Source organism: Haemaphysalis longicornis, unplaced genomic scaffold (assembly GCF_048455015.1).
Source record: "Haemaphysalis longicornis isolate Haplotype H1 unplaced genomic scaffold, Haemaphysalis longicornis Haplotype H1 scaffold_3, whole genome shotgun sequence".
Taxonomy (NCBI): domain Eukaryota; kingdom Metazoa; phylum Arthropoda; class Arachnida; order Ixodida; family Ixodidae; genus Haemaphysalis; species Haemaphysalis longicornis.
This window is the reverse complement of record NW_027526335.1, coordinates 87,341,873-87,369,131: the sequence shown is the minus strand read 5'-3', so window position 1 is coordinate 87,369,131 and position 27,259 is coordinate 87,341,873. Positions and strand designations below refer to the sequence as shown.

At 47.7% G+C, this 27,259-nt stretch overlaps 1 protein-coding gene across 1 annotated transcript in view; it reads left to right on the top strand.

The window, feature by feature from the left end:
• The first annotated feature begins 2,062 nt into the window (after positions 1 to 2,062).
• Positions 2,063 to 27,259, top strand: part of LOC144175314 (beta-galactosidase-1-like protein) — a 37,107-nt gene continuing 11,910 nt past the window's right edge. Inside the window, exons 1-10 of the mRNA XM_077704396.1 lie at positions 2,063 to 2,251; positions 9,235 to 9,410; positions 9,919 to 10,069; positions 11,498 to 11,561; positions 13,456 to 13,550; positions 15,176 to 15,344; positions 16,107 to 16,287; positions 19,016 to 19,059; positions 21,404 to 21,540; positions 24,990 to 25,067. Of these exons, the coding sequence (XP_077560522.1) occupies positions 2,063 to 2,251; positions 9,235 to 9,410; positions 9,919 to 10,069; positions 11,498 to 11,561; positions 13,456 to 13,550; positions 15,176 to 15,344; positions 16,107 to 16,287; positions 19,016 to 19,059; positions 21,404 to 21,540; positions 24,990 to 25,067 (1,284 nt within the window). The remainder of the gene's footprint in view (positions 2,252 to 9,234; positions 9,411 to 9,918; positions 10,070 to 11,497; positions 11,562 to 13,455; positions 13,551 to 15,175; positions 15,345 to 16,106; positions 16,288 to 19,015; positions 19,060 to 21,403; positions 21,541 to 24,989; positions 25,068 to 27,259) is intronic.

Sequence of the window (27,259 nt, the reverse complement as noted above, 5' to 3'; positions counted from 1 at the left end):
GTGACCTCTCAAAAGCAGGTTGTAATTTCAGCCTTAGCATTAACTCTGGAGTTTTTTTGTTTACATGCGTGGTGGCGCTTGACGGGAGCGCTGCAGTTTTTTTTGGCTAAATCCACTGCGCGTGCCAGGGACGCTCGGCGGTCATCGCGACGCACGCGCTCACGAGCGCCCGGCACTTTCTTGGTATTTTTCCCGGTACCGGCCATTTTAAGGCTTGTACAACAACTCCGCTGTTAAAAAAAAACTTCTGTGCTTTGGCTCAATAAACATTTTGCCTGAAAGGACGTCTCCCAAACCGAGAGCCTAAAAATACATCGGACGCGCTCCACGCCCGGTATATATACCCGCCTCCCAACTCACGTTGAGAGAAGTCTGCATTGATTTTTACCCAACCGTCTATACCGCCCCTTCTCACTGACAAGCCAGTTCACCTTCACTCTTTCTTCAGAATTCACGGCGAGAGCACTATGTCGTGATTTTAAAGCGACAGCTCAACTAAGCTGCATCATTGAAGGTCATTCATCGGGGCGCAATGACTTTCCGCCGCCGGCAGGCAAGCTGCGCCTATATTTGTTAACGCTTCGCTTGCTAGTAAGAGCTCCGCCGCTGAGGTACAGTGTCACTAGGCGGGGGTTAAACAGCTGGTTGTGCCTTTCACAGAGGCGGCTAGGTCGTCTGCGCGTGTGGTTCAGTGAAAGCAAATCGCTAGACTAGACGAGGGTGTATCAACAGGTATACGAAACACTACCGGTCATGATACGGAAGCGTTGGGCCGACTGAGTTTACAGGAGCGAAGACAAGAGAAACACATGGCTGTTGGCAGGCGCAAGTACCGCAGTCTTCCACCAATGCGCCCCAAGGGTGCCCCTGTGCGCACCCTTGAGCGCAAGGGGAAATATAAAACCAGTCATCCGGCAGATAAAGCTATATACATGGCCAGCCGCGAAATCTCAAGCAAAGGCAAACTTTCACAAAACACTGTGTCCATAGTTTTCGCTTTCGCTCGTGCTAACGAGGTTTATAAGCGTTAGAACTGTGCAATGTTTACCTAAACGGCCAAACCGATTCCTCTCACTAACTCTGGAAGAGCAGGTGCTAGCCATCCGCTCTCAGTCGTGCTCATCAAGTGTCCACAGAAATACGTCATCGCTGCCAGCCGGAAGCTACGACTGAGGCAGCAACATTTGAGGGCTGGCCCGAATCGGGGCAACTGAAGTGTGGAAAGGAGGGCAAAGGAGGGACAGCGGGGACAAAAGAAAGGACACGCATTTTCAGCAGGCGCCGCGCCTGCGCAGTGAAGTTAGTTCAATGCCAAGTCAGGGGTTGCATACTCGACAGACACGGGCTCCAGCCATGGCGTCTTTCCAAGTGTCTTTCTAGCGGAAGAGGAAAATATAAAAAATTTCGGTAATTCACGCGCGGAAGCAACGCCTGGGCGACGAGGTATGCCGTGGGCTTCCCGAATGATTTTGACCACCTGGCGATCTTTCACGTGCGCAGAAGTGCCGACCCACAGGCGTTTCAGTTTTATCCTTCCATCAGAAACACGGCCGCCGGGGCCGGCAATCGAACCCACGACCTTTGGCTCATCAGTGCGACACCTTAAATCACTGCGCGGGAGGTGCCGAGCCGTCGGGCTTGCAGAATGGTGGACTTGCGGTTGTTGACGAGACTGCGGGTAATGGTGTCGGCGTCGTCAGTATCCGGGATACTGTGTATGCATGACGCCCTTCGCAGTACGTTCGGGCGAGGTGGTGTAGGCGCTCACTGCATTAGTACGGACCCCGAGCCGAAGTGAGTCAACGCGTCCATAAAGAGTTGCTCTGGTCAAGCTACGTGTGCTGACGACGATTACGTTGTGGAGGCTGTTAACGCGTAGGGTGTCAGCTATAGCGCGTCTTCCAGAGTTACACCGGCTGCGTGGCGGATGCTGTCCTGGAGCGCGGCGTGGCTGCATCGTCATTGGTCGAGGTTATTCTTCGGGCGGAGAATGATCCAACTCGCAGCGTTATTATAATCTTCAGGTGAGATAGTCTCACCCTCGATCTCGACCGTTGGCATGATGGCGGCAGCTTCTGACGATGGAGCTGTGCGAGTGAGGTCACGTAGCCGCGGGGGCGAGCACGACCGCCTCGCCGGCGGTCGCACTGCTGAGTACGCTCAACTTAAGCTGCTCACCGTAATAAAAATCCCGTCTGCGGATAGCGGAACACTTGAGAAAGACAACAGCGTGGTCCGTGGCTCGAACCAGGTAGATAAATGCCACCGGGAGTTAATTAGACGCGGAGCCAGCGTGAGGTGGTGGTGGTGGTGGTGGCCAGAAAAATGGCGCATACCCACTTAGGGGGACTGGCCAAGAAGAGTTATGTTACAATCAATTATGCGAGGCAAAATCCTAACCGCTTCGACCGTGCCGGAATGGCGCAATCGAATAGACGGTGGCAACAAAACGCGCGCGCGCGCGCGAGAGAGAGAGAGAGAGAGAGAGAGAGAGAGAGAGAGAGAGAGAGAGAGAGAGAGAGAGAGATAAATAGAGAGATTTATTTTCAGCAAAGCAAAGGGAAATCTCATTGTCAGAGAGCTTCATGGGCACTGGGTGCCTCCGTCCAGGCTCACACTGATGGCCTTCTCGATGAAGTCCACCAGTCGACGTTGCTTGTCTCTGGACTTCTGGGCGGCCATCTACTCCTAAGTGTAGTATTCTCTAATTAGTGCATAAAGGGGGGTACTCCCATAATATGTGTTGTTGACTGGCGATGTCATTGAGGAGCGGCACATGGGGTGTATCTGCCTGTCTACCTTGCATGAGATGTAATCTAGCCGGTGTGTGTAACGTGCCGGCTTGCGCTTGTCTGAATGCAGTCTGTAGCGTAACGCAAGGGAGCCAGGTTCTGTTCCGACAACGGGAAGCGTTCTCTTCTTGAGGCGCCTGATGGTGGTGGTGGTGGTTCCAGTGAAATGGCGTGTACCCACTCAGGGGGATTGGCCAGGAAATGGGCGCGTTACCGAAAGAAATTAGGTAAGTTTTGTAGGGAAAGAAAAATATTTAAATATTAGGATGGATTAGCAGTAGATGACTAGAGAAATAAAAGTAAGGAGATTAGAGGCAGAAAGATGTGCCTTCGCTTATCGTCATCGTCGTTGTCGTCGTCGTCGTTTTGTGAAACCATTGTGTAAAATTGGCTTGCCTGGAGTGCGTTTTGGCAGTGAGCGCCATCAGTGATGCATAGAAATATTCGCTTTAATAAAAATATTTGAAATTTTAGGGAGCACACCCGATGTAACAGGAAGTCTGGGTTGGTTTCCCACCACATAGTCTGCCAGCTGAAAAAAGCTGAATAGCTTTGTTTTAGCTGACAGATAACACCTTTCCTCGTTCTTTCGACAAGTTGCTGGATGACGAGTGGTGGCGTGTTTTTTTTTTTAATAGCTTGCATTTCTTTCCCTTGTCATTGTTCCCGTGCCATCGAAGAACACGCCACGGTGTCCTTGCATCTTCATTAGAAAGAGAGGAAGAAAAAGATGATCAAGAAAGGTCAGCTTCACCGAATCTCTGTGCCATTTCCATCTGTCTGGTACCACCAGCCACCCCAGCAAACTTTATCTCAAATGGATCGCTTGTACGTATTTAACCCCTTCATTATTAAATCTCTAGAGTTCTGTTTCTTCCAACCCAGTTGCAGGCAGGTGGGAGATATTTCTTTGTCTTCGGTACCACTGCATTATTTATGAGCCATGTATGTTTTTCGTTTGCTGAAGAATAGCGTTCATTTCTCCTCCTCTTCCTTCGTTTGTGCCGCTGCCGTTATTCAATGAAACAGTTTTTTTTCTTAATGCGCGCATGAACTGGTAGCTTTATATGTATGTGCTAACCTTAAGGGAGTAGGGTTTTGGTGCATATTAAACGGAACTAGTGCTGACGTTTCGAAAGTGCCTGTGCCGCTTTGCTTAATCGTCGGTGAATGCCACGTTCACCGAGCGGTGTTAAATGTCACTTCAGCTAGATCATGATGAAAACGCCATTGTACATGAGATGCTATACTCAACTCGTCGTTTAGAACAGAAAGCTTTGCAAGTTGGTGCAGATTTATTATTTACTAAAAATGCCCGAAAAAAGAACATGACAAGAAAAATCAGGGAAGCTGGCGCTCACGCGCGAGAATTGAATGACGAAGCTGCTATGGGTGATCATTTACGAACCCAAAGTTGAGATTTAGTATCGTTGTGGTGTCGTGGTTGACGTCGGCGGTATGACATTTCAGTGACCTTATGTTAAGCAAGGCCAGAGTGAGCTCGTCGTTTTGATCGACGTTTTCGTACGCCACTCTGCAAGCGCCACTTATCGTCTCTAGCGGATGCTTTGCACGCCGAGAATATGGAAGCGCGACCTCTTCCTCGGCCGTGCGAAATATGCGCGGCCGGGCCGGACGGATTCAATGATCACCTACAGCAGTTTCGACATTCAAGTCTCGGCTCTTCTATGGTACAGAGCGCATGCGCAACGCGACACGACTACGAACGAACCAGGGCGTACGCTGTGATTTTTTTCTATCGTTCCGAGCAAGTGTTGCCAGTATACGGCGAACGCTTGACTATTTTTGTGGACTATGTTGGCCGATCTCACTAAGCAGGTAGCTTGACGAACGGGCGCTCGAGGTACGCGTGCATGAGCGCTTGTCATTTTCTTGGTATTTTTAACTGGGGACACCATAAGCAAATGATTTGCTCAACAGCTTCACTGCTAAAAATAAACGAAACATACAGACGGGTCGCCTGCTCTGGTGCGTTCCGTCTCCCTGTTAACCCCGATCTCTTTCGCGCTTTTTGAAGAAATCATCAACTTGTGCAGTCGTGTTGTCAACGTGCAAGGCATACCACATATTATGAAGGTGTTTTTATGACACTGCAGAGTAGGAAACGAAATTTCGCAGGCTTAAGTCTATGGTTACGATTGGCAACAGTGAGTTAAGTAGCGGTGGTTCAGAGGGCATAATTTTAAGTTGTTTGATCTGTAGGTAACATGCGAAGCTTAGAGCCGTAGTCTGAGTCACTCCTCCACTCCATTTGCTCCCTTTCCTTTGACTGAGGAGAGGATTCCGCAATACTTGTGCATGGGGAAACCGATTTCAAGGAGCTCCTCCACTGGAGGCTCGAGTGGACAAAGGACTCGCAATACCAGGGTTAAACTTTTGTATAAACGCTGGGCGAGGTACCTGCATTTGGTGAGCCTAGCTACTACCTGGCGACTTCTTGGGTCTCTCGCTCATAGAAAGCGTTACTTCAAATTGCGTACTAACGAGACGGGACGTAGACCGCGACACTAAGCAGGTGTGGTGCGGATTTATTCCGACGGGCGGGGAATTCAAATGAAGCACTTTGCAGCGGTGATGAGATGCAGTGGTTCGAAGAGATGCTGGACCCCGACAGCGGTGTTAACAGCACCATGTACTATGCGTGTCCACAAATTCTGCCGCAATTTGCTGTAGTGGGTCAAAACGCAAGCAGGCACAAGGGAAGTGTCTTTGTTCTTCTTGTGCGTGACTCCTTTTGGATGCTTATCATCGGCATTTTGCCTCCCTATGGCCCTACTCTGTTTACGCAGGTCCCTATATTTATATGACAACATTAAAATGATAAGATACTAATTTCTGAGACACGTGCTCTTTCCCTTAAACCTTTCGATGCGTTGACGCTTCTTGGCAGAAGTATTCTCTTAATGATCCTGCTTAGCACTACCATGACCACGTTGTTTTGAAGATCACAAATGGTGTGAAGAAAAATGTGTTTTCGGTGGCAGTCCTCTTTTTTTGTATATTTAAAATGTTATCGAGGCTACGTTCTCCTCAAAACCGTCACCCAAAACTCATTCGATGAATTAAGTGAACCGGCTGGCAGCCTTGTATACACGTTAAACTTCTACGTAGTGTATTACAGCTGGTTAGTTTCGCGGTCGACGGCACGTCTTGTTAACACGCATTTCGAACTATCGCCTTTTATGGTTACTTTCCTATTCGGTAGTGGTATGAAAACACCTTCCTAATACGTTCATTTCCCGACAGTTGGTTTGGGAAGACACACCAAACGCGTACGTTGGAACACTCTTGATGCTATAAATTATCACGTAGTCCTGTTCTACGGCGCACCTCACAGCTCAACTACAGTCTACACTATTCTCAATTCTCACTTTCGAATCACTGCCGGATATCTAGAATCGATGCGAAGAACAGCCAACTAGACTTTTTTTAAAGCAAAAGCTTTCTTAGTGGGACCTATGGCGTCCTGTCAGAAGAACAAGGCACTTCCCCATAGACCGGTCGGTCCGCCGAAAAGCTCTGATAAGATCTCTGGAGACACATCGCGTGTGTGAAACCGGGCTTTCATTGTCAATGGCCGAGATTCCACTTTTGACGCAGTTTTTGTCACGAAGTCCTCGCGCTTCTCTGAACTTTCTCTAAAAAGCGGTGGCCAAGTTTCTTTTTTCCCCCATTTGCGCACGTTGTTCACGCAGTGCCGTCGCTGCTGGGCTAAGACGTCGCCGCAGCGCCCTCCTGAAGTTGCTGGCCGCTGTCCTGTTGGTATACTGCATGGCTACATTCTCCAATAGGTCTCTTAAAGTGAGTACAGAAAAATTCCCTTTACCCAAATTTGAAGAGACCAAACAACCATTCTTGGTTTACCAGTCAAATCATCCCCGGCAAATGCTTTGTCCAATAGCACTGCGCGTGTCCGCAGTCTTAGAGAATAGGCCGATGGTAGAGAGGTTAGAGGGCAGAGAGGAATCCGCAGTACCTCGCCCTGCTCACCATCCTGTGTCATCGTCGTCGTCCTCCTACGTGGAGTGTGTGTGAAATGCCAAAACCTTATGCCGAGAAAAAAACGGGCATACCATCAGGGTGGATGCATGAGGTTAGATTCGCTCATGTAAAACGAATGACGTTTATCTCGCGTCAGTGTGGTACCGGCGATCTTTTATTCGGACGAGGAGAGAGTGCGGCATTTTCCATACAGGAAGAACAAGGGCTATTCCACGTTGTGAGCGTGGCTGACCAGCGGCGCTGTGCGTTGGTTATTGGTTGGCCACAAACTCCCAATCAAACCGCGCCAAGGAGGGTATTTCCAAACACTTCGCTGCACAGAGCACCCACGTGACATGTCTGTTCGCGCGATGCAGAACGGTAATTAAAAGGCGCGAGCGTGGATCACTAGGAAGACGGCTAGGGGCGGATTCATATTCAGGTGGGGCCGGAGAGTGCGAAAGATTGTCCGCTAATTGGTTGAAAAAATTGTTACCATTTTAGCCATGAAATCTCTTCTGAGAAGGGACACACGTGCCCTAATTCCCCCGCGTGTCTGCTCCCTCCCCCTTATCTTTCCCGGGTGGAGGAAGTTTCTCTGAGGAGGCTTCAGGCTGGGGTGGCTCTCACACCTTCAGTCACCTTGACTTGGAGACCCGCACCAGAAGACCCAGGAACATGTCCCAAGTATCCGGCTTCGGCGGCTGAAGCTGATGTCAATCATCTCTTGTGGACGTGCAGAGGAACCAGAACAGCTCGGGACAGTGCGCTAAGAGTGGTTGGTCTTCGGTGGGATAAACCGGGGGACTTCAACCGGTGGGTGCACGAAGACCGCTACTGCAGGTCGCTGCTGAACTTTTTACACGAGACCGGACTCCATGCCTATCTTTAGACTTGTACAGGGTCATCAATTTCCTGACTACCTGTGCTTTTGTACCCGGCCTTTTTATTCTACCTAATGTCTTATCTTTTCTATATATGCCGCATGGCAAAAATGCGAAAAAAAAAGAACGGTAATTAAATGCTGTCATTTGCTGCGCCCCCAGCCTAAAGCTGCCAAAAACATACTAAATCACTATTATTACCAGAAACAACACGTTGATTTGTGTTTTAAAAATTTCGAAAAAAGCTAAGTAATAAAATAATAATAAAGAAGAACTTAGGCATAAAACAGCCCCAGCACTCAGTGCTCTATATCGAGGCCACAGAGCCCGAACGGTGAGCTCCTTTTAGCAGGCACTAAAAAGAACAGCGCGCGCAGTGACCTCACACATGTCACGTGGGTGCTCTGTCTGTGCAGCGAAGCGTTTGGAAACACGCCGCCGAGGAAGGGTACAGCGGGATTTTAGCCACGCCCACGCCTTGTGTGTTCTGCCTCGCGGCATGCGGGATCTTGACGAGCATCCCGCTTCAGCTCGGCTGCCGCGGCCAGATCGTCATCGGCGGTCACCTTCCTCCTCGTTCACTATACTTAGTGAGTAGGCTTCACAGTGCAACACACAATGTAGACAAGCCAGCTTACACAAACCAAGTTTACACAGACTTCCTTAATGTTGGCTTCAGCTGTAAACACATGCAGTGCTGGGAAGGGACAATAAAAGCCATCTTATATGAAAATACGAGTGGCAGGAGGCAAACAGGGGGCCGAAAGGAGAGGGCGTGCCGCAGGGAGGAGAAGGGGAGCAGCTTTTTCGGTCTACGCGAGTTAAAAAGGAAAAGGAGGGAGAGTTAGTCTATAACAGCTCGGAATGCTGAAGCCAACAGGGCTTCCACGGCGCTGCTGGTTGTATAACTAACAAAATGATTTGAAATTAGGCGAACACGATGTTCGTACAAGAAAGAAGATTATTCAAACTTATTTACAAAAGAAACAGACTCAATTCAACTGTACACTGATGGACAATTTATTGAATTTTTGAGGTTGAGTCTGGTGTCATTGTCTCAAAGGAAGTAGAATCCATTTTGGCCCGTAATGATATGAGTTGCTGTAAACTCATAGGTGAGCGAAACTTCAATAATTAGTCGTCGGTGCTGGTTCAGGGGCGGCAGGCTATATTGCATTTACACATTTGCAGCGTAGCAACCAGATACTTGGGATTTTGTTTTTCACTGGATGTTACATTTTTTTGCCTAGGCGTGAGAGGCTATACATTGGAATGGGGAGTATCTCAGAGCATGCTAATCTCGTTAATAAAGTGTGCGGTAACGAACTTCACAGTCACGCCTTTTACATGGTTAGAGCTTGAATCCCCGCGGCGCTGAACAAAAAAGAAAAAGAAAGCACTCTTCGAGCACGCGCTTTTTTAAAGACGTACGCGATACAGAAATCAATTTCTTTGTTATTGTAAATGCTAAATATGCTAAATATATATCAGGTGCTTAGGCTTGACCGGGAAAGTGTGGCAGGAACTAAAAACGGCCGTGCAATCATGCATTGCAGCAAGCCTGGTACCGGAACCCAGGGTTCGCCATCGATTCACAGTATGGCTTCTTCCTGCTGCACGGCAAGCCATTTCGAATCCTGTCCGGATCTGTGCATTACTTCCGCTCTCTTCCCGAGTCTTGGCAACAGCGCCTGGCCGACGCGCGAGCCACCGGCCTCAACACCATCGACACGTATGCAGCTGTGCAGCTGTCCTTTACCTCCTTTCTCGGCTCGGTTGTTTCGGGTGTGCGTGTGTGCTAGACTAAGCCTCGCACTAACACATTGTAAATTGCCTTAAAATGCAAAGAAAAAGTTTGACATCCACCTTAACAGCCGTACGGCTACAAAGGAAAGCTATACAGCTTCCTCAGGAACTTCGCAGTTCAACAAAAATTCGTCCTGGTCCGTCCTGAGGAAGCTGTATAGCTTTCCTTAGTAGCCGTACGGCTGCATTCAGGTGGATGTCAAACTTTCCTTTGCAGAGACTTACTCCACCTTGGGAATTTCCCCTAAATCTGGTCGATTAATACCTTAAAATGCCCGCTGTAATTTTTTTACACTCGGGCAGACATATTTCTGCTCAAGGCGGTGCAAAACATGCCAATAAAGCGTAACGGCTGCAGCTACGAACTCAATGAGACGTCGTCCCCCGGGAAGCATTACTTGTGGCTTCCGAAAGATGGCTCTCTCGCGATGCAGCTTCGTCGAGTGGAGCAGCCATGAGCCCGAGGAAGGCGTTTTCAACTTCAGCGGGCAGCACGACATCGTGAGGTTCCTGAAAACGGCCCACAGTATGGGCCTCTATGTCATCCTGCGGCCGGGCCCTTACATCGGCGCTGGACGGGACATGGTGAGTATAGGCCGTCTACAAACGACAAAAAAAAAGAAAGAAAGAAAAGAAAAACGCGTATCTGATTGCTTTGCTGCAAATGTCGTCAAAAGACGATAATGTTCTGCCTTCATTGCCACGAAACTCTCTCTTCTATCTCCCCTCCCACCCACCATGCTTTACTCCTCCCGTGTCGCTACTCGCGCGGCGAATACAGTGCAGGCTTGCTGAATTCAATTCAATTTTACCCGCCCTCGCGCTGCTTGCGCGCCGTATGTTGGGGCTTTTTTTATTCTGTTGTACCGGAAACAACATCTCGAGCCGACATGCTTTGTTCAAGTGTCTGCGTTTATCTCGCGTCTCTTCGGCACCACTTCTAAAGCGTTGTTTTGATTATTTGCGATCATCGAAACCGATACAACGTGTATTCTTGGTTGAAAAGACGCCAGTGCTATCGGTTATGTGCAAAGATTGTTTCTCAAATACGTGTGAGGTTTTCTTTGCGCTGATTAATGTGGATATGTATTAGTCCTCGCACAAGTTTTAGTGGTTTGGACCAGTCCTGCCTTCGTGGTAAAACATTCTTTGACCTGTTGTTTGGCCGAGTGGTTGAACAGACAGACAGACAGACAGACAGACAGACAGACAGACAGACAGACAGACAGACAGACAGACAGACAGACAGACGGACAGACGGACAGACGGACAGACGGACAGACGGACAGACGGACAGACAGACGGACAGACGGACAGACAGACGGACAGACAGACGGACAGACAGACGGACAGACGGACAGACAGACAGACGAAAATTTTACCGTTTAGATACCTCAAGCAGGGCTATCATCTCTAGAAAAATAAGTTGAAACGAAGAACTCGACGCCCGCAAGCTACAGTCCGAAGGCGAGGTGCGGAAGGCCGCGGATTAGTTGAAAATATCCGAGGAACCTGGTATCGTCCACCTAGCGCCTCGCACATGCAGGGTTTCTGATTCCGCCTGCTCTGTGTTAGCGAATTTGTGCTAAGCACAAAGCCATGCCATTTTACAGCGGAACCATTGCTCGAAGCTGCCTTTATTATTGTTTACTTGCGAACAATACAGTAGAGGGGGAGGGTTACCAGCTGCGCTCGTGCAGGGGATGCGTTCAGCGGTGGTGCCGCTGCGTTTTATTCCCGACAAGACGTTTATAGCCTTGTCGCACAGCCTTGATTTCAAACAACTGAAAGAACAAAAAAGGAACTGTAGAAATAAGATATTACCACTTATAGGCGGATCATTTGCCACAACGAGTTCCGACCCAATGATATAACAGAAATGTATATAAAGAAAAAGCGCGATATCTGCTACGCGAACTAGGCGTCACGCGTTATCAGTGCGACCCTTTCACCATTTGTGTCGGATCCATCGAACTGGGTGCGACTCTTGTAACCATGTCGGCCATCTTGCAGGGCGGTCTTCCGTATTGGCTGTTGCGGAAAGATTCTACCATACCTCTCCGGTCAATGGATACAAGTAAGTTAGACCGATACACTGGCGTTCTACTGGATGCGCCATCTACAGCATTCGCGAAATGACATCAGACCTCTACTACTGCTACAACTTTCGGGTAATGTAGAATATATATGAGACACCGTGAATAAGTCGTAGTGCATAACGAAGAGTAATGAGCCCTCCGCCCTCCCCTCCCCCACCCCCCCCTAATAAAAATATCCACAGCTGAGTTTTTAAAAGCCCCACACTTATTTTTTCCTTAATCTTTATTCGGGTGTCACGGGTGCTGTTGACTGGCGGAAAATATCGGGAAGCAGGAAATGGCGCTAAGCCTGTTTGGGCAGACAAAATTGTCTGTGCGTCATATCCTTAAATAATTCCATGTATGATGACTCTTCCCAGGCTATCCAGAAAATAAAGCTGCTTGAAAAATGCGCGCTAGTTGCTTACGAACACTGCGCACTGCCACGGTTGTGCGGAAAGCGAAATAGAGAAAAAACTGTGATTGCTTCCTTTGTAATAGGAATCGGTAAAACACGAAAGTGAAATTTGCAGCGAAATCTGCCGCTGGGCATGATTTGCGGGTCGGCGGCTGTCTTGTGGGTGTGCTTGGCGAGTGACGTCCTGCTGGCTGGTCGCTTCGGCAAAAGTGCAGCGGCGTCATTTCTGTGGCGGATATGATGTCAGTGAATTCTCCGTGTATCCCGGCATAAAACACTTCCATGTTAAAATGTAAAACCCGAAAACCAACAACCCTAAGTAAAGCGCACTCTTTAGTACTAAAGGTTGCTTCCCAGCAAGAAGACCTTGTGTTCAGGGGTGCACCCTTTACAGGCTGCTGGCTTCGCTGTACTGGCGTCATTTCCGTGAGGGATATGACGTCAGTGAAATTTTCGTGTATCCCGGAATAAAACACTTTCGTGTTAAAAAAAACATTTATTGATGGAGGTTAGTGGTGTGAGGTGGCCGTTGGAACGAAGCAGCAAGCGTAGCTTGAAGGCAATTGCCAAAAAAGTTCACTCACGGTCTACGTTTATTTATAGTGTCACCCAGTGTCACTAGATACACTAGTGTCACCGATTGTCACATTATAACAGGGTTTTCCCAAACTTCGTCTCTTCATGCTTAAACTGAACTCGAAGGGCGTCAATTCGGAATTGTGGCAGCGTTTTCACAGCATGTGTTTGACGGTTACGAGAAGCTGCGAGTGCTGGTAGGCGTTGTTTTGCTTGGGTAAAGAACTGGGGCTTTAATGGCGCAAAAAAAGGACAAAAAGGATGAAGGGCTTTACACTTTGTCTCATTTTTCCTAGAACGTGTTTTTTTTTTGTGGTGGTAATCAAGATAATCAGTGCATTATTGCACGAGTATATTCATTTCGGTGCATTGAAAAATTCGCCTTGTATTTCGGAAAGTCCGCAAAGGTTTCAAGAATACCATGAATATTTTAAATTAATTTTGGGGTGCCCAGACAGCAGCACCTTGGATGGCCTAAATAAAGGTTCCTCAGGTTTCCTCCTCCTCCTCCTCCTCCTCCTCCTCCTCCTCCTCCTCCTCCTCCTCCTCCTCCTCCAAACTGCGTGCAAACCATAATGAGATCTAAACTGAACGCCTTACTACTCGGCTCATGCTTCAGTGTATGCGTGGTAAAATGCAGGAAAGAAATACAGCAAAGATGACTTCATAGAGTATTGTTTCTTTTTTTTTTTTTTCAGACAAGTAGAAGGCAACATATTGTGGCGCACGTGCTCGCCGATTATCAAACTGGAAAAAAAAACTATTGGATTTCTGTGCTAAATGCGTTTATGCTAGTGGTTATAGCCCATTTCGCCCTCTTCTGAAGACGACAGGTATCAAGCCGCATAAACTTTATATGACCGCATGCAGCTGCTGTTAAGCGCCGCGGTATCTTGCAGGGTACATCACCTTCGCAGACCGTTACCTCGTGGAACTCTTCAAGCACATTAAGCCCCTCCTAGTCCACAATGGTGGGCCAATCATCATGGTTCAGGTGGGTATCGCATTCGAAAAAAGGAAGGGAGTTCTTTATTGTTCGCCTTTCTTCTCCGAACCGTGAAATGAATGGTAGAATTTCACCACAATCTAGACTGTTGTGTTAGGTGTAGTGCATTAAAAAATGGGTCAGGTTTAATGCTGTGAACCTCCTTTGTTACCACGAGTGTATGGTCTGTATGACTTGAATGGTCAAACACTATGCGCACAGCGTTTCATGGAAACTAGGTTACTGGATGATTGGGGAGGTACCCTAGAAAACGCTGACCTCCCCCTACCGCGCCCGAGGTGCATCCCTGGGTAGTGACTTAAGGAGGTGGGAGAGGAGGGAGCCCGGGGGAAGACCCAGTTCACGGGTGTATCATGTTCTCTTCTCTTGGAGCTGGTGGCGCCTTTGCCTGGAAGGTTGAGACGGTGAACGTTTCTCGTTGCATCTCGTCTTACTCGACGCACTCGCCACCACTCACCATTCCGAAAAATCAACTATTCCAAGCACGGTAACACTAAGCAATTCAACGAGCAAGTCATTTCAACTTAAGTATGCCACAATACGCTTCGCCTCAAGTCGATTCTCACATATAGCAAGAGATCCGCCAATTGTTTCTAAACATTACACGAGAAAAAATTCGCATAATTTCTTAAATGAAGTTAAGAGAAGAGGGCAAGAAAGCTTGCTAACGTCAAAACTGCGTCAAAGTCTCGAAATCTTCTCTCAAAGCGCGTCCAACCCTCGCTGTAAGTGCGTCCAACTGGTTCTGAAACCTTCAAAGACCCAAATCGCAAACGAAGAACGAACTCATGCGATCATTTCTCGCACAATCAGCAAGCGAATCTACGAACAATCTAAAAGTATACCGATACGTGATTTATGAGATAGAGGTATATTATTGTTCCCCTTCTACATGATCCCTTTTCGCGATCTTCAAGTAATCATTTTGACACAATGGAACCCCTGTTTCTCGAACGCACCGTGTGTCCAGACTCCAGAGACATGATAAGACATTTTTGGTCGGCCATCTGGTCTCTGAGGAAATGCATTAGTGTTTTAAGGTACGCCAGCGGTCCCACTAAGAAAGCCTTCGCTTTAAAAGGATGGCTGTCTCAGCAGTGGTTACACCCAGATAAGCTTAGGAACGTTCCGAGTACATTTAACCTACTCGTTGCAAAAGCAGGAATGAAACTCGCGTCTAGTCAAACGCGCCCAAGGAAGGGAGGGCGGAAAGAAGTGACACACACAAGCGCTACCGTGCGTTCCTTCTTTCCGTCCTCCATTCCTTGTACGCTTTTGACTTTCCAGCATGTAGCAAACAGCCCCAGATCCGGTGTTGCTTCTCAAAAGTAGTCGTGCTGAAGGGCGACGTATAACTCACGACTCGTACTTTTTGGAGCCAGGAGCATGAGAGAAAGATTGACGAGGCTCTTTCAAAGCATGTACATTCATTACGCCAGAACTATGTGCTAAAGAATCTCCACCCATCGTCGCATAGCGTCTCCGTTAAGTGAAAAAGGAGCAGAGGGTTGGCGTGATCATCTGTCGCTTGGCGACCTCGGCGTCCACGTCTGCGGTACGCAGTTGGCCATTGACAGCGGATGCAAAGAGGCGGGGCGACTCGTTCAGCGCAGGTGGAGAACGCGGCCGGAGACCGTGCCTACGTGCGGCACCTGCGCGACGTGACGGCTCAGGAACTGGGAACGGAGACGCTTCTCTTCACCACGATGCAGATGAGCAGGTCCCCACGACCCGCTTGCCCAGACATTGAAGGCACACTGACGGCCATCTCTGTCGGACAAGGTACGGATCAAGGCTGGACAAGAAGATGATCGCCTTGTCTGGAAAAGTAATACTACACCTGGAACATGTTCACACTCCCTTAAACGGGAACCGCCTGCCGTGGTGTGGTGTTGTAATGGCTGCGGAGACGTTCTGTTTGCAGAAATGGCAGAAAGACACAAGACAGAAATCAGGAACCCCAACGTTTATTGGAGTCCCTATAAAGCCGTCTGGGCGCGTGGAGCGTTCACCGACCCGACTATCCAGGTCGGGGAAGTTGCGCAGGGCGGAGAGAACAATCGAACGGGAACAAAGGTTCATACCTTTATCCTGGCTTACAACTGTTGTCCAAGGTAGCGTCTGTCCTCTACGGACGACCGAGCCAGCCATCTCCGTACCTCGGGTGGGACCAGTCACGCTATGACAATAATTGTCTTGTTATCCTCTTCGTGCGTGTCATTTGAACTGCCTCAATTCTAGAGCGGGTATTAGAGGCATGCTTAAGTATAAACTAATTCTGGAACGTACGAGGTGGTTGCTGTCCTTCGTTACATCTTCCTCTCTACTCTCCCTTGGCGAGCATTTCAATCTATGTTTTGTCACACCGTTGCTTCATTTCCTTCACAAAAACACCTTGCCACCAGGGCGCGATCCGAAAAACGTCCGTGCTTACGGTTCATTTGTTTTTGCCAATATCAAGATGGTGACCGACACCAGCGCGATCACGCCTTGGTGAGATAATATCTAACGTTAACGCTTCCTTTCTGGACTCGTGCTTTCTAGGCAAGAACGTATCGACGGCTTTGGCGGATCTGCGGATATGCCAGCCGACGGGCCCTCTCTTCATCTCGGAGCTGCACGTCGGCGCTTATGACATGTGGACTGAGCCTCACCGGATCTATCCCTTGTCTGGGGTGGACTCCTCGCTACGAACGGTCATCCTCGCCAAGGCGTCGGTCAACCTGTGAGTGCACTTTTAATGATGAAGGCTTGGACGAGTTGGTGCATATTTACGACGAGGGGAACAGCGCAACACAGACGGAACACACGAAGAAAGTGACAACCGCGAGCTCTGACTTACAACTGAAATTACCCGCTGTGGTGGCTCAGTGGCTAAGGAGTTGCGCTGCTGAGCACGAGGTCGCGGGTTCGATTCCCGGCCGCGGCGGCCTCTTTTCTGATGGAGGCGAAAAGCAAAAACGCCCGTGTGTACGACATTTCGACGCACGTTAAAGATCCCCAGCTGGTCAAAATGAATCCGGGGCCCTCCACTACAGCGTGATTCATCGCCTGAGCTACGTCGGCGCGTTAAACCGTATACAATCAAATCAAATCAACAACTGAAATTTATTTTTCGGCAAGTCACATATGTACGCTGACAGTAAAAGTAAAAAAATGCAAGAAGAAATAACATGCATGCTTGTGATAACCCAGGCAATCGTCACACTGCACCAACGTCATGTGCCACAAACACCTGCTGAACTATCTGTGGGACAGAAAATTATTCTCTTTTTGGGATAGGGACAGCAAGGGTACACTCACACAGTTTTCTTTTCAGCGCTCTATTTCCGCAGCCTCAAATATTTATCCGGATATTTAATCTTTGTGCTTTGCAATGACCTCTGTTTCATGAAAGATTGGGGCGCAGCCTCGGCAATCTCTACAGTGGACACCTAAGTGGCCACTGATCCCCTTATGTGTACAAAATAGTTTTTTTTTAATCTTTCACTAGAGCATCGTCCGGTTTGGCCTTCATACGTTTTCCCATAGGACAGCAGAATCGAATACACGACGCCTTCAACGAACTCTACGAATCGGTTTTTGTGCTTAACAGAGCCTGGCTAATGCACAACGGAGGCACACGGCTGGGCACGCGCCGGCGCCAGTGCGTCTTACGCGGCGATGATGTCACTCCTCTGGAATGCGCAGACCGGCGAATGTGCAGACCCATGGAGGAAAGAAAAGGTTAGGAGAGGCCCTGACGTCACATTTGTGAAGCCGAGTCCCGCCATGACTTGAGCCCACGGAGCCCAGCACTCTATCCCATCATACTTTGCTGTCTCCGGTTTGATTTGACTAACATGGCGTCGCCCTGCCCTCCCGCTTCGAAGCGAAAACAGCTTCGTCGCTAATTCCTCGCTGTGATATCGTGTTCTAAGCTGTTGATTTCGCCTTCAATTTGCCCATTCTAACCCTCACCCAAAGTTTCAATCGAAAAACGGCCTTCGTTTTTGAGATAGAAGGACGATTTTTCAGCTCTTAAGCCTGGCAAAGTAGCGTTTGTCGTTGTCATAGCAACAGGCTCGCGGGATGGCGAACGCAGACGCCTCCGACGGCAGAGTTTTCAAACTGGCCTAATTTAAAAACGTTTGTCGTAGCGACTGCGTTGGTTTGCAAGCGTAGCGAGGCAGCGACATACCAAGCGCCTTAAAAATTTGTCCGTTCTATTTGCCCAAATTCGGCCGCCGCAGTTGTAAACGAGTAAGCAACATTGTCCATGGGCTCAAGAAAAATGACGTAACTTCCTCCACACTTTTCGCAATGCATTGGGATGCTAGGGGCCTCTCCTGAGTATTCTTTCCTCCATGTGCAGACCGAATTCGTTATACACCCATACTCCGATTGGAATGAATTCCCAATTCAATCCAATACAATCAAATTTAATCCAATCCAATCCAATCCAATCCAAATCTATTGCTCCTCGCGCTTGCGCAGCACGGCCCTTCAAGGTCCACGCGAAACGCTACAAAAGCACAAAGGAAAAGGAACGCGTCGCGTGTTTGATGATGGTGATGAAGTCGTTTGTTTTGGCATTGAAACAGGGAAAAAGGTTTCGCCTGCCAAAGCCTTGAGTGGCAGAGCTTGGTAGTAATTCGAAACCAGGGGTGATAACAAGAGACAATAAGAAAATACTCAAAACAAAAGCAAAGTAAGGGAAGAACAAATTTGGGAAATCGAAGTGTATATAAAGATATATGGCAAACGCACACAGCGGGGGATGCCGGCAGTAAATTTAATATCTATTTCACAAAAACCGTTCTATTTTGTATATTGAACTTATGCTTGATGTGCTGCCACGAAGCTGGTTGATTAAAGCGGAGAGTTGGGCGAGTTGGTTACTGACTAATTAACTCATAGTGCTAGCTAACTTTAACACTGGCCGAAGAAAAAGAAAGAAGAAACACACGTCCTTTCGCGAAGTTAGTTGAACACAGCAGGAACATAGTAAATGCTTGCCCTATGTCCGTATACCTTGTATCACCACGGGGAATCAATTTAGGCCCTTTGGGTAGCAAATTACGCGTTCGGATATACAACAGTTCAAAATTATTTGTCTAGAAACGTTTTAATATGCATAATAGTTTTGCTTCAGAAATAAAATGCCAATAATTAGAGCGCTCAATGTTACACAACGCTTGTGCATGCGCAGAGCCTCCGCAGTATCCGGTGCCCCTGCCGCTGCTTATCCCCTCGCCCGGCGCCGCAGTAGTCACTTGCGATCCAGCTTGGCACTAGACGCGGTGAAGAATTTGAACACTCAACGGCGTTAAGAAACGCTATCCCTTACCACATCGTAGGAAGTGATTAGGTGTCCTCATAGCTTTTAACAACTGGAATGTACCAACAGGAAATCCGCTAAAGGAACTCATCAACCTTTAGGACTGACGACTTCTTGTGTATTGGCGTTACAGGTACATGCTTCACGGGGGAACATCGTTCGGGTTCACCTCAGGAGGTGAGCAGGAATGTTTTTGTGTGCATAAGAGCTGCCATGTATCAAGAAGCAAGTCTCTTAGCTTTCTTGCATTCTACGCGTTTTATCCATGTTTGTTTGTTTTTATTATAAGGCTTGAGGTTTGCCTGACATAATAGCCAGTGGGTACACAATAGCTCCTTAATAATAAATTGTTTACAGCATGAGTTATCAAGCCACATGATTTTATCGTGCAAGTGCCGTCATGCAATGGCATCGCGAAAATAAAATTAGTATTATCAGCAATGTAAAGCAACCTTAAGCTACGTGATTAACTTGCTGCCAGAAGGACAGGCAATTGGTTCAGCAAGGTAGTTCCCGTCGGCGTTTTTTACCCGTAGAAATGAATGGTAATACATATTTGTATTAAGAAAAAGTGCTATAATTTTAAAGTTATCGTTGTCGCGAGAGTATCGTAAGGCGAACGTTACGTTGGGGAGAACAATACATCGTTAACTGTTGTGCTCACGTAGCTTATTAAGGGTTACAATCAAGAGCAACACAGTAGCATCTTTGCGTCACATACGACAAGCGTTAAGATCCCATTTCTTTTCTTGCTTAAGACCTTCTAACAAACTCGCAAGAACAAGGCTATCTTGATAATCGCTTAACAAGGACTATGTGTTCTCAATCACCAGTGAATCCATTTATGTGATAACGGAAAGTAAGCACGGCTTTATTCTTTTCAAATTTTATGGCTATGTGTGTTTCACGAGATGCTTTTTTATCAAGTTGAAAACGTGAGCTCACCCTTGTCAAAATTTTTATTCCACTATACTGAAAACCATACTTAAAAAACACCTTCGTTTTCGTGCAACGGTGCCCACAAGAGGTTAACGCCACCAGAGTTAAGCTCCATCGATACTGGCATTCCATTCGACAACATGATATAGCACCGTGAAGTCCCGTAACGACGACTGTCACTAATTAAGGCAGAGAAAATAATTTCCCTAATTATCAGGTATAATCAATTTTTCGACGTCCGCCGCCATTGATACTATTGAAAATGTATTTCAATGAGTTCGATGAGAACCACAAGTTACTTCTCAAATTTCTCAAAACAGGGAGTGCTTTTTTTAACTCTGGGATTTACAACTAAGAAACTAGGTTTGTATGCTACTTTGAGACCTTTATAAAAATTGGGTGTCGCAAAGTGCTTGAATTAAATAAGTTCCAAACAAATAATTGATTTAAAGTTGCCGTTTGAGTTTTTGGGGATTACATTCTATGTGATTAAAAACCCTGGACGTTTCTGAAGCCATTAAAGTTAAAAAATTCTGAGGTTTGGAGGTAGCGGCCAAAGACCAGTTTAGATGTCAGTGTTTATTCCGGGGATAAAAGGGCCCTAATATCATTTAATCTGTAGAAAAGGTCTTTGATACTTTTATGCGGATATACGTGGCTAAATACAAACCTTTGATTTATGCATACATATAATGCGTACTCGCATATTTTTTGCTTTTATTGATTAAGTTGATCCCTTGGCTCGTTATTTAGGACAGCCGCTGTACGAACTGCGAAAAGTTTGGTCGTAATGATAGTGAGTGCAAGATAGTCGACAACTCGATGACCAGGGCCGAATACTTTGGATAACACGGCTGTCGTAGGCCGCTTGTGATATGATGCAAAGTACAAATTTTTACTATTCAAATGTAGAAAAGAACTACAATAATATTTAACTGTATAAAGTTACCAGAGACAGACGGTCGGCCACCACAGTCAGACAGACTACGCACCATGCAAGCTTGTAACGTTCAAACGAAGGGGAAGTCAGGATAACCGTCATGCCAAGTTTAACCAACGCCAACGCCTCCTTTTTAGGAGGCGTTGGTTTAACGTGAGCTTAAATTAAGCTTTGGACGGTAAGGGAACAAAGGACTAGAGGGAGGAGACTCACCAAGCACTTTCTGGCACTTTCCCTGTTACGTCGCCTCACTCCGTTACATCCCAGTTGCATTACAACACTGACCACACTAGCGGTCATCACCGAAGAAAGCTGTGGTATCACTTCCGTTGTTTTGATTTTTTGAATCTGTTGTAATAATTGTAGTATTGTTTGATCTGCTAGTAAGAATGAATACGGCGACCACTCTGTTCTTGCTGTTTCCCAAATGACGTCCAACTTCACATTACTGCGGGAAACTTAAAACTTTGAAAATATTAGTTTAACAAAAAAGAAAAAAAACATCCCCCGGGGCGGCTACTGAGTTGAGTGAATGCTTCAAATAAAAATAAAATGTGTGTTATGTTTATGTTCATCTGAGTTCCCCGAAGACGAATTCAATCCTTGCCGATTTTTATTTCTTTGGCGGCGTACTTCTCACAGCTACCTTCGTCAAACGCCCAACGGCAGTGAAGCCACAGTTCACTCCCTACACTACGAGCAGCGACTTCGACGCCCCGCTCACCGAGAGCGGCGACCCGACCAAAAAACTTAAGGCCATCCGATCTGCCATATCTAAGGCAAGTTACTTTGTCTATTCCGGTGCTTTTTTTTTTCATCTCTTACGCAATAAGTCGAGCGCTAATAGTTAGTATGACTCACTCAATAATTTAGTGCTATCCCTCTCCGTAAAGATTGATGACCAGCGGAGCTGTTTGTGGGTTGTTGTAGGGCACCAACTCCCGCTCAAAGCGCGCCGGTGCGCTGGGGAAGCGTTCAGAGCGATTGTGAGTATTCTGCACTAGGCAAAACACAATGCGGAAAAGCCACCTAACACCCACCGCGGTGGCTCAGTGGCTAAGGCGTTGCGCTGCTGAGCACGAGGTCACGGGTTCGATTCCCGGCCGCGGCGGCCGCTTTTCTGGTGGAGGCGAAAAGCAAAAACGCCCGTGTGCACGAGATTTCGGCGCACGTTAAAGATCCCCAGGTGGTCAAAATTAATCCGGAGCCCTCCACTACGGCGCGCCTCATCGCCTGTGTTGCGTCGGCGCATTAAACCGTACAATCAGTAAGCCACCCAACAACGACCAAGCTTTTACCGACCTTCCTAAAGTCGGCTTCACTTCTAAACACAAATTCATTGCTGAGAAGATCTTGAACAGCGCAGCTGTTGCACAAGTGGTAAGTATGCAGGAAAAAAATACCAAGAAAATGTCGAGCTCCCGCGAGCGCGTGCCTTTCGGCGACCGCTGAGCGTCCTCGGCACTCGCAGTGGCTTTAGCAACAAAAAAACAGGCAAAAAAACCCGAGGAGCGAGAAAATTGCGAGCGCTTGTGAGCGTGTGGAACAAAGTGCCTGGTTTTAGGATGTGCTAAAACCAGGCAGCCGGCCTCGCGAACTCGGCGTCTGTAGCGCTAAGTCCGCGTTTCTGCTCCCCACTTCAAGTACTGACGCATGAGAACTGACGAGGAGAACAGCACGCGAGAGGTCACGCCGCGAACGCTGGGTGGAGTGTTCTCGAAGGTCGAGCTGGCCGACGCCGGGCGCTCCTTACGAGGCGCGCGTTCACGTGTGCTCGGGGAGGCTGAGTTTCCTGATAACGCTCCCCACTGGAACTTAAATCTTTAACACTCTGCCGTTAAAATACCAAGAACACGTGAGCGCGCACTTGGTGACGACCGCCCGGTGACGGCCAGCTCGACCTTCGGGAACACTCTGCCCGGCATTCATGGCGTGATCTCTCACGTGATGTTCTCCTCGCCAGTTGGCGTTCGTTAGCGCCTAAAGTGGGGAGCACAAACGCCGAGTTCTAGCTTCGGACGCGGAGTCCGAGAGGCTGGTTGCCGCAGGTTTTCTAGCGCGTGTTAACGCGGTGCACTTTTGGAGAGATGTGAAAGCCTGCAGACAACACGATCCGGGCCTCCGGCCAGTCATGGAGAACTTTCAGCGGCTCTGGAGAAACAGTTTCTCCAGCCTTGCACCAATAGTGCAAGCCATGCCATTTTTTTCTCTTTTTTTTGATTGAGGCGAGAAACGATAACCCCCGAGGGTCGAGGTTTTGGCGCACGTTAAAGATCTACGGATGGCCTAAATTCAACTGCAGCATTCACTAAAGCTTGTCACGTTACCCAGTCGCAGCTTCGGTGCATGGAGTCCCAAACCTTGATTTTTTTAACACGAAAGTCTTTTATGCCCGGGTATATCAAGATCTCAGTGACGTCATATCCGTCATGGAAGTGACGTCACCAGAAAAAGTGCCCTTGACGCGGTGGCGCCCGGATTCGAGCCCACTAACTCTCTCGCCTCTCGCCACAGCGGGGAAGTACGCGGCGCTCTGCCCACTGCGCTGTGAACAGAGACGTTAGCAGCACTAAAAACGCGCCTTATGTCCTTCCCTTTGACTCATGCCAGATGGCGCTGCCGTCTAGGAGAGGCGGAGCTAAGTAGCGCATCATGACGGTAATGAGCGCCGACAGTTGGCGCCTCGATGCCAGCGCCTTCAAGTGCGGGGACGCGCGTGAATTGAGACCATTGAGGCACACTCCGCTGTCGCGTTGTTCCCATGTCCGTTATGTTTTCAAGCTTTTGTTGTTGTGCATATCATTTTTGGTTTTGTTGACCGGGATAAACCGGTTATTTTTTTGTTACTCGCTTGTCGGCGTCACTTCGTCTGGCGGGGTCAGGCTCGCGAACCCTTCGCACATGAAGGAGGTTCCTTTAACATTCAACTGCTCCTGTGAAGGCACCTTTCACTTCCTTGTTTTACCGATTCCTATGAAAGAGGGATCAACCACAATTTTCTGCAATGCATGCGCCGTTCACGACCGCTGCACAGACCAACATCCAGAAACGTTGGCACCGACTACCTAAGTAATTGCCCGCTGTCTGATTAATGTTATTTGCTAGGTAGGTTCATGCTAGCTGCGCTCTTAAAATTTTTATTTTCACCAGTTTTGTAGTCAATGACGACTTTATGAGTCAAGCCTGTAAACCTTACCGTGCGCACTTTTCTCGGTGTAGTCACAGCCAACGTCATTTAATCATAACGTTCCTCTTAAGCCAACAAAAATAACACGAACAAAGACGACAAGGACAAGCACTTGTCCATGTCTTTTTTGTCCGTAGTTTTTTTTTTGTTGTTGTTGTTGTTCGCTTAAGAGGAACGCTATGGAATTTCGCCGAGCCCGAGCGCAAGCCCTTCGTCATTTAATCGGCTAAGAGGGGTGGCGCGAGCGAAACTCTCTGCCAAACGCACTTTTCTCGCTCAAAAACGCACATATATCGGCCGGAAGAGATGAGAACATGACCTGCGCACACTATACTTTAATCGCGTAGCCTAATTTGGCGGTGTTTACCGCTTATGTAATTCTTTACTTTCTTACTAGTTTTCTTTTATCTTTTTTTATGCTTGTGTCGTTTATTTCACTCACAGCGCTTTCCACTCTTCTACGAGCAGAACTATAAATAATAATAATAAAAATAAATAAATAAATAAATAAATAAATAAATAAATAAATAAATAAATAAATAAATAAATAAATAAATAAATAAATAAATAAATAAATAAATAAATAAATAAATAAATAAATAAATAAATAAATAAAAGAGTAAGTAAATAAATAAAAGAGTAAGTAAATAAATAAATAAAAACTGACTCTTAACCCTTTGCTTCCGCTAATGCTGGAAAGAGATAGCTTCTTTGCCAAAACACTAGAGACCCCTGAGCCCAATCCTGATATCGCCAAAACAATATATGCATTCGATTTTTAAACTATTTTGCATCTTTATGAAGGAAATGTTAATACGCTGCCATTCAGCGGCCGGACACTTTTTGGCTTCTACTTTCCATTCCAGTCGCTTGAGTTGTTACTTCCGATTCTCGTGGTTTAGGAGCTATAAGCTACCGTTTATTTTGTCGAGCCGCGGCCTGTGCGGTTCTCTCACGCGCGCAGGCGCACGGTTCCCTTCATTGCCGATATACAGAAAAATCAACCGGAAAATTTTCACGATTGAGAAATTTATCCCGCAGTGGTTGCCAGGTCGTCAACTGGGCAGGGCTCCCAGAAAGGCGGAGAAGATGGAGATGGGGCCGTTTGAAATGGAACACGTAAGTTTAATCCATTCTCTTATATCTATTAACTGGGGCGTAATAGCCGCTGAACTAAGAATGACTTTTTTCTGAGCGGGAAGGCAATGGCTCCGCATGGATTTGGGAGAGATAATTATTCTTGTGCAACCTCAGTGATAGCGCCGGCTCTGACGCTTTCATCCTAACAGTTACGAGGCGCACTTTTCGCGGCACTGAGAATTGAGTTTATGTGCGGTATTCGATGCCTTAAGCGGCGGTGAGAGAATGCTTTCACTTTTAAAGCGAAGCTTTGTACCTATACCAGCCAAGGGTTCTGTCCCGACGATCGGCGTCAACAGAAAACTCCTTGGACAAATAAAAGAAAATACTGGCACCGCCAGCTGAATCGCACCTTGACGGAATCGAGAAGCGCAGGGCGAGCCCGTTGTCTTACTAACTGAGCTGCGAGCACACTTGGAGACGGGGGAGACAGACGGTGTATTCACCGTGCACAGCTGCTGGTTCTCCCCCTTTCGTTCTCGCTGAATTCCACAGGATAGCGTCCCGCGACATCTCGCACCGCTGCGTGCTCCGTCCACGGCACGTGTAGCGGCCATGCGCGTGCCTTGCGCGTGCGCTATAGGAGTAACTTAAAATTAAAGGAGGCTCACACCGACGCATGACAGATGACTCCACCTCTGTCTCTGCCGGCGATCTATGGATTACTTGCATTTCGGGTATTAGACAACAGCTCAACGATCGATTCGTACGAAACAAACCAGAAACAGTCTCAGTTGTGTTCACCGCAGTCAACCCCCCGTGTTACGCAGACGCGCAGCTGCTGCTACAAAATATAACTGCGGTGAAAACGGAAAGTCTGTGTGTGCACATCACACCGATCATTAAGTCGTTCTGAAGGTCGTGCTGAAGTGAAATTGTAAAGAACATGTAACTACTACGGTGTAACGTGTTATTAACGCGAGCGGGCCATGGTCACCCGTGGTAGGGGGTGTATAAAGCTTCGCTTCCCAGCCACCTCCACAGGATGGACTGGCCCGCACTTCTTTTTCGCCGTGCCTGCAGGCACATCAAAAGCTACAGTTATCGCCAACAGAAAGCGGCACTGCATTTCTTTTTACTTCGATGGGCAGGATAAAAACACTCCACGCCAAAACTTCCCCATAATCAGAGTTCTGCGTGGATGACGTGAGCCTGTTCTTTCACGTGCCTTCACGATCACCTGTCGTGTGATGGGATGTCAGTGCATCACGTGCTACGCCAAATATTGTTCCACCCAGCTGACAACGCGATGATGTAGTGTGGCGGTAACGCGCTCGGTTCCATACCCTTAACACCCGCGTTCAGTTATCACACAAACTCTAATCCGCCCAATTTTTTCTCGGAATAATGGAATTACTTTATCGAAATTAATCCACTCGCGCATTTGGGCCCATATCTATGCAGCGACAGCTATGTTCTGTACAAGAAGGACAACGCCGCATTTTCGCACAATGTGACAATTAAAGGTCGACTGCACTTAAATTTTACCTATGCCAAATTTACTTTGAACATAAAGTACGTACCACCGAACCAAATGGCACATGACTGACAGCCCTGCGCAATGCAGCAGTAATCAGTTGGAAACATTTAAAGTAGCTCCATTGCAGACAACGCTGCACCTGCCGGCGGATCGCGACACAGCCATGAAGCGGAAGGGACGTGCTGGCCGGCCGGGTGCTTGGTCCTCCGGCTAGGCGGGAGAACTGGTCCAGCGCCGCCGGGCGCGCTTTTCCGAGTGCTTTCGCCCGCGCAAAGGTGTTGCGCGTAGGTTTGCTCCGGCCGACCGCTCGCCGGTTGCAGCGTCACTTCAGCCTAGCCGTAATGGCGACGCTCTTCTCAATTTAGGTTTCAAAGTAGCCGATTTTCACTGGTCGTTCGCGCCGTGCACGCGCGTATTTTGTATCTCGCAGCCTTTATAGACAGACTGCACAGAAATATAGTTTTCAAGACGTAGAAATGTTGAGTGCAGTTGGCCTTTAAGGCTCTTTTTTGCAACGAAAGATCTGATGCTGGTTTTTTTTACGCGAACCTGTATGGGGATGTATTATTTAGCTCAAATGTTGGCGGCCGCGTTATCCAATCATTAGGCTCGTTTGCTTTCCGTGTTCAAAAAGGACTGCAGGGGGTCTTTAGTATAGCGTAGGTGTGAATCAGAAACTTTATATCTCGAT